Source organism: Myotis davidii, unplaced genomic scaffold, assembly GCF_000327345.1.
Source record: "Myotis davidii unplaced genomic scaffold, ASM32734v1 scaffold1015, whole genome shotgun sequence".
Lineage (NCBI taxonomy): Eukaryota > Metazoa > Chordata > Mammalia > Chiroptera > Vespertilionidae > Myotis > Myotis davidii.
In genome coordinates, this window is record NW_006286319.1 from 158,916 (window position 1) to 165,868 (window position 6,953).

The following is a 6,953-nucleotide window of genomic DNA, read 5'->3' on the forward strand; positions in this document are numbered from 1 at the left end:
GCTGTCAGAGGCGTCAGGCCTGGGCAAGGGGCCGATCCTGCGATTGGAGGGTGATGGGGGTCAATGCCTGAGGGCTCCCAGTATGTGAGAGGTGGCAGGCTGGGCTGAGGGACACGCCACACACACACACACACACACACACACACACACACACACACACACACACCCAGTGCACCGGGCCCCTAGTATTTAAATAACAATAATAATAAAAAGAAGCACCCTTGGTGCTTAGGAGAGGGAAAGGCAAAGGTAAACTAATTGCCTGGAGGGAAGAAGAGGGGAACCCAAAGGCCACATCCTGCTCCCCAGAGCAAGAGCACACAAGAAGTTAAAGAGCTAAGAGAAGAGGAAAAGAAAACATTTGTCTACTACTCCACATGTTTTTTCAATACCTGTCTGAATCTTAAGAGAATATCCAAAATATATGCAATGAACATTATTCTTAGAAACCATAGCATTCAGCAGATTTTTTCTTTTAGCATAGTGTTTTAAAAAATATTTTTTTTAGCCCTAGCTGGTTTGGCTCCGCAGATAGAGTGTCGACCCGTGGAATAAAGGGTCCCGGGTTCGATTCCGGCTGAGGGCACATGCCAGAGTTGTGGGCTCGATCCCCAGTAGGGGGCGTGCAGAAGGCAGCCAGTCAATGATTCTCTCTCGACATTAATGTTTCTATCTCTCCTCTCTCCCTTCCTCTCTGAAATCACTAAACATATATTTAAAAATATAATTTGATCAGCTGCCTCCTGCATGCCCCCACAGGGTATCACGCAAGTGCCCTGAACTAGAATCAAACCGTGAACTGGTTCATAGGTCGATGCTGAACCACTGAGCCACACTGGCCAGGCAGCAGATCCTTAAAGGGATAATAACACTACAAAAGTACATAAATCAGTGGTGTACTCAAGATACTTTTCATGCTACAAAAATAGTGCCTGCAGGGATGAGATTGCAGCTGGACTCTGAAAGAGCTAACCTAGTGTGAAGTCAGAGGAGTCTCCCGTAGGAAATGACCCTGCTGGGAAAGAGAATATCCCAGGCAGAGAGTTAAGTATATTCCAATGACCTGAAGTAAGAGACTGGTTTTAGCTCGGAACTCAGAACAGTCCAGGGTGGTTGGAGGAAAAAGGCAAGGTGGCCAGGTAGTCAGGGCCAAAGAACAGACACCTTGCAAGTCATGTTAGGGACTTTGAAGGGCGAAAGAGTGCCTTCAAAGGGTTTTAAGAAAGAAAGTGAAATGATCAGATTTGAATTTTATAAAGATAATTTTATGGTATGGGAAATGAATTGAAAGAACCAGACATGAAACAGGGAGATGGGTTAGGTTGGTGCACTAGTCCAGGTGACATGATGGTAAACAAACTGGAATCTGTGGATATTAATTTAATAGTTTTGAGCACCCACTATACGGTCAGGTATTGATTGATTTAAGCACTGGAGATAGAGCTATAACAAAAGCCCTGAAGTTCCTCCTCTCATAGAACTTACATGAGAGACAGTAACAGATTTATGCATACAGATACATATCAGATTGACATAAGTACTATGAAAAATAATAAAGCAATGCAATGGTGTGGAGAAGGTTATTTTATTTAGGATGGTGAGGGAGGGCCTCTTCTGATAGGTGACATTTGAGCAGAGACCTAAACAAAGCAGGTATGCAGGTATACAGCAGAAGAGCATTTCAGAAAAGAGCCATAAAATCATGTGCAAAGGCCCTGAGGCAGGAAAGTACCAGACATATTTTCTAGGAACAGAGAGGAAGCAATAAAATTGGAGTGGACGCAAAAAGAGGAAAGAACTCCAAGATTAGATAACAAATAATGGGGGAGGGGTGGCGCAGACTGTTTACAGCCTTATCTCAATAAGATGGAGAGCCACCAGGAGCTTTTGTGCAGAGGAATGACATGATCTGATACTGGCTTTAACGGGGTCCTTCTGGGGGCCCGGGCCTCCCAGCCAGGGACTCTGCTCCTGAGCCAGCCTGGCCACTGCCCGCTCTCCCAGTGCAGCTGTGGCCCCGGCTATGGCTCACCGCCTGGGTGTCTGGGCGATCCATGGGCGGCAATGATGACAAAGTATGGCGAGGGGTGAGGAGCAGCGCAAGGAGCTCGAGGCTCTGGAGTCCATGTACCCCGACTCCTTTACAGTATTATCAGAAAATTCTCCTAGCTTCACCATTACTGTGACATCTGAGGCTGGAGAAAATGATGAAACTGTCCAGACTACACTCAAGTTTACATATGGTGAGAAATATCCAGATGAAGTCCTCCTTTATGATATATTCTCCTAGGAAAATCTAGGAGATAATGTTGTCTCAAGCATCTTAAAATTATTAGTATTACAGGCAGAAGAAAACCTTGGTATGGTGATGATCTTTACTTTAGTGACAGCTGTACAAGAAAAATTAAATAGTGGATCAAATAAAAACTAGAAGAAAAGAAACAAAAAGAAAAAGCAGCAGAATAAGCCGAAAAGCAATTATTTCATTGCACTCCTGTTACAGTTGAGAATTTCTTAAGTTGGAAAGCCAAGTTTGGTGCAGAACTCTTGAAAATTAAAAAGAATGAAGGGAAAAAAAACAAGCAGGAATAAATAAGTAGGAAACAGCTATTTAAAACAGGTCACAATCTTGACACATCTGATATCCAGTTCTTGGAGGATGCTGGAAACAGTGTGGAGGTAGATGCATCGTCGTCCCAGGAAATAGATGACTTGGAGCTGGAGGATGATGAGGATGACCCAGACTACTACACTGCTGACCCAGGGAGTGACTTGACCAATTGACGGACCATCCTCATTCGCAGAGGCTTAGACTGCCACAGCATCTGTGCCTATGCTGAGAGGGTGTTGATTTTCCTCTAAGAAAAAACAATTAATGAACTTAATAACCTGGCCTTAAAATTTCATAAATAAATAAAAGAAAGGGATCCTTCTGGCCCTAGCCGGTTTGGCTCCAACTGAAGGGTCATGGGTTCAATTCCAGTAAAGAACACAAAGAGCATGTACCTCTATTGCAGGCTCCATCCCAGCCCTGGTCATTTGTGACGCGAGTATGGGAGGCACTCACATTGATGTTTTTTTCTCTCCCCCTTCCACTCTCTAAAAATCAATGGGGGGAGGGGGGGGGGAAGTACCCTCAGGTGAGGATTGACTCCCAAAAAGGGATCCTTTTGGAACTTTGAGGGGAATGAGGAAATGTTTTATATCTTAATTGAAGTATCTGTTACACAGGGGTCTACATTTATCTCATGTCAAAGGAGAAAAAAAACCCACAAAACTGGTTTCTAGGGAGAAAATAAACCAAACCAGGAGGGTCAAAGGATGAAGGGGACAGATTAGTTAGAAGGCTACTTACTGCCTTTGTCCAGGTGAGAGATGATAGTGGATCAAACCAGATGGTGATAAGGGGTGAAAGTATTGTCGTGTTTCCCTCCACGTCCTGCGTGGTTCAGGGTTCGAGTCTGGAAGAGGAGCCGCACATCAAATGAAAGAGAAAAGACAGGAGATAATCTTGGAATAATGGGGGACCAGGCAGCAAGTCCAACTCAAGAGGAAGGACTTCCACTGTGCTCAGGCCTCACCAAGCTTTTTATAGTGAGGGGTAAACAAGGTAGTGGTTACCAAAGCTACACTCTTCTTGTGAGTTTCACCTGTTTACACCACGGTTATACTTCCTGCACTTCCTCAGCCCATTAGATTCCCAGATAAGATCTAGGGAGTGTTATAAGGTCAAGCCTAATTATGCTAAGAGGACTGTGCCCTCTAAGCTAGGACTTGTTTGTGACTTTGCCAGCAGGTCAGTCCGAGGCTTAACCCTATATCAGTTTCCCACACTGTCCCAGATAAGAAAAAAACTAAAGGAATTCATCATCACAAGAAATGTTAAAGGGACTTCTTTAAGAAGAAAAAGGGAATAAAAATTTGAATAATAAAATGGCAATAACTACATACCTATCAATAGTTACTTTAAATGTAAATGGATTAAATGCTCTAATCCAAAGACAGGGTGGCTGAATGGAGAATAGGCCCATCCATATGCTGCCTACAGGAGAACCACTTCAGATCAAAAGATACACAGATTGAAAATAAAGGAATAGAAGAAGATACTTCAGGCAAACGGAAATGAAAAAAAAAAAGGTTGGGAAAGTGCCCCAGATCCTTTTAGGACATTTGGTCTTTTGGACGCAGCACAAATTGAGTGAGGGAAGAAGGAGAAAAATCTGCTGGATCCCTGCAGAATTAATTTATTCAAAAAGGAAATAATAGAAAAATACTCAACATGCAAAAGTCTTGTGAAGAAAATGAAGGAACGCCATAGAACATGCCAAAGGCTGAGGAAGACCACCCTTCAGAAGATGTACCGCAGGAGGCAGAAGGAAACCTTAGAAGCGGGTTGACTCAACCTGTCCAGGCGTTCAAAGAAGACACTCCCGTTAGGCATTTTAACCCTGAAGAAATGCTAAGAGGAATATATGAGTTGGAAAGGCTTAGAGAAGAAATAAGAGTAAGAAACAAGTTTTTGATGATGCATTAAAAGCAAAGACATTCTCGCAGATGACCTTATCCTGTGTGCTTTAGGCCTTGAATTCTTTTTTTTAATCTGATAGTAAAACCTGGCGCCTGCTTTCTGTTAGCATATTCTGATGTATCTTTTATCTTCGTTTTACTTTTCTTTTTTTAAATATATTTTATTGATTTTTTACAGAGAGGAAGGGAGAGAAACAGAGAGTCAGAAACATCGATGAGAGAGAAACATCGATCAGCCGCCTCCTGCACATCTCCCACTGGGGATGTGCCCGCAACCCAGGTACATGCCCTTGACCTTAATCAAACCTGGGACCTTTCAGTCCGCAGGCCGACGCTCTATCCACTGAGCCAAACTGGTTTTGGCTTCGTTTTACTTTTCATCATCTGGTAGGATTTTGTTTTAGATTGTTTACTTGTTAACCAGCATCTTACTGGATTTTGTATTTTGACCCATTCTCCAGGTCTATTTTTCAACTAGGAAGTTTTACACAAAGGCATGAAAATATGTTCATTCCATATTGTAAAGTAACATAAGTTACAAAGCATATTTAATATCAGCTCACATATGTACGATAAAAATCCCAAATGGTGTGTTTGCATGCATGTGTGTATACATATATACATACATATATACATCAAAAACTTAACTGTGCTCATTTCTGTGTGGTGTGAGTTTTCTTTTTGCTAATATGTATGTTTTAATGTATTCTTACTGATTTTTTAGAGAGAGGAAGGGAGAGCGATAGAAACATCAATGAGAGAGAAACATGGATCAGCTGCCTGTTGCATGCCCCCCACTGGGGATCAAGCCCACAACCAAGGCCCATGCCCTTGACCAGAATCGAACCCGGGACCTTTCAGCCCATGGCCCAACACTCTATCCACTGAGCCAAACTGGTCAGGGCACTTATATGTATTTTTAATGAACTTATGTCACAGACAGAATTAAAGTTCTTTAATAAGTAAGAATCAAATAGCCGTAACTGGTTTGGCTCAGTGGATAGAGCGTTGGCCTGCGGACTGAAAGGTCCCAGGTTTGATTTCAGTCAACGGCATGTGCCTTGGTTGCGGGCACATCCCCAGTAGGGGGTGCGCAGGAGGCAGCTGATCGATGTTTCTCTCTCATCGGTGTTTCTAACTCTATCTCTCTCCCTTCCTCTCTGTAAAAAATCAGTAAAATATATATTTTTAAAAAAAGAATCAAATAATTTGCAACCAGCTTATAAGGGCAATGGAGGCCCCTGAACTCTTGGTGAAATAAGTATTAAAATATAACCCTGGCTGGTTTGGCTCAGTGGATGGAGCATCAGCCTGTGGACTGAAGGGTTCCAGGTTCGATTCAGGTCAAGGGCACATGTCTGGGTTGTGGGCTCTATCCCCAGTAGCGGGTGTGCAGGAGGTAGCCGATCAGTGATTCTCTCTCATCGTTGATGCTTCTCCCTCCCTCTCCCTTCCACTTAAATCAATAAAAAAAATTTTTTTTAAATGTAAGCCTCAAATCACCCCTGGATCTTTTAGCCAGAGAAATAAAACTGGCAATGATTACAGAAAAAAAAGTTGGGGAAACAATACATATATCAGACAAAATAGACTATAAAACAAAGTCTATGACAAGAAACAAAAATATGAAAGCAGCCTAAGTGTCCATTGATAGATGGTCAAATATGCAATGGAATATTACTGAGCCATAAAAAAGAATGAAATCTTACAATTTGCAATAAGATAAATAGACCTAAAATGTATTATGCTAAGTGAAATAATTCAGAGAAAGACAAATACCATAGAATTTCACTTATATGTGGATCTGAAAAACAATGAACAATCAAAACAAACAAACTCATAGATACAGAGAATATATTTTTATATATATTTTTATTGATTTCAGAGAGAGGAAGGGAGAAAGAGAGAGAGAGAGAAACATCAATGATGAGCAGAGAATATTTTGATGTTTGCCAGATGAGAGGGGCTTTAAGGAACTGGGTGAAAAAAATGAAGGAATTAAGAAGTACAAATTCACTTATAAAATAGTCACGGGGATGTAAAGTACAGTATAGGGAATATAGTCAATAATAGCATAATAACTATGGTGTGGGAGTCGGTACTAGATTTATCGGGTGATCACTTTGTAAGTTTAATAAATGTCTAACCACTACGCTGCATACAGGAAACTAATATAATATTGACTATCAACTATTAAAGACAAAAAAACCCCACATAGTATTGAGGTAAGTAGCAAAAGCTACATATCAAACCCAGATCCTATTTTGCTTTTTAGCATAGTATTAAAAAAAATCACAGCCCTAACTAGTTTGGCTCAGTGGATAGAGCATCAGCCTGGGGACTGAAGGGTCCTGGGTTCGATTTTGGTCAAGGGCACATGCCTAGGTTGTGGGCTAGGTCCCCAGTGGGGGGCATGCAGGAGGCAG

The 6,953-nt window shown here is 41.9% G+C and overlaps 2 protein-coding genes and 1 pseudogene across 4 annotated transcripts in view; all 3 read left to right on the forward strand.

Moving 5' to 3' along the window:
* Nucleotides 1–6,953, forward strand: part of RNF113A (ring finger protein 113A) — a 22,254-nt gene that overhangs the window by 6,471 nt on the left and 8,830 nt on the right. The gene's annotated exons all lie outside the window — the stretch shown is intronic.
* On the forward strand, nucleotides 771–2,889 carry LOC102753940 (annotated as a pseudogene).
* On the forward strand, nucleotides 3,938–4,665 carry LOC102753653 (transcription elongation factor A protein-like 8). The gene has a single exon (XM_015560151.1). It carries the CDS (start codon nucleotides 4,322–4,324, stop codon nucleotides 4,532–4,534), a length of 213 nt encoding a protein of 70 aa, XP_015415637.1. The 5' UTR covers nucleotides 3,938–4,321; the 3' UTR covers nucleotides 4,535–4,665.

Coding starts and splice junctions, on each gene's coding strand:
- LOC102753653 (XM_015560151.1), top strand. CDS start 4,322: ATGCCAAAGGCTGAGGAAGACCACCCTTCAGAAGATGTACCGCAGGAG.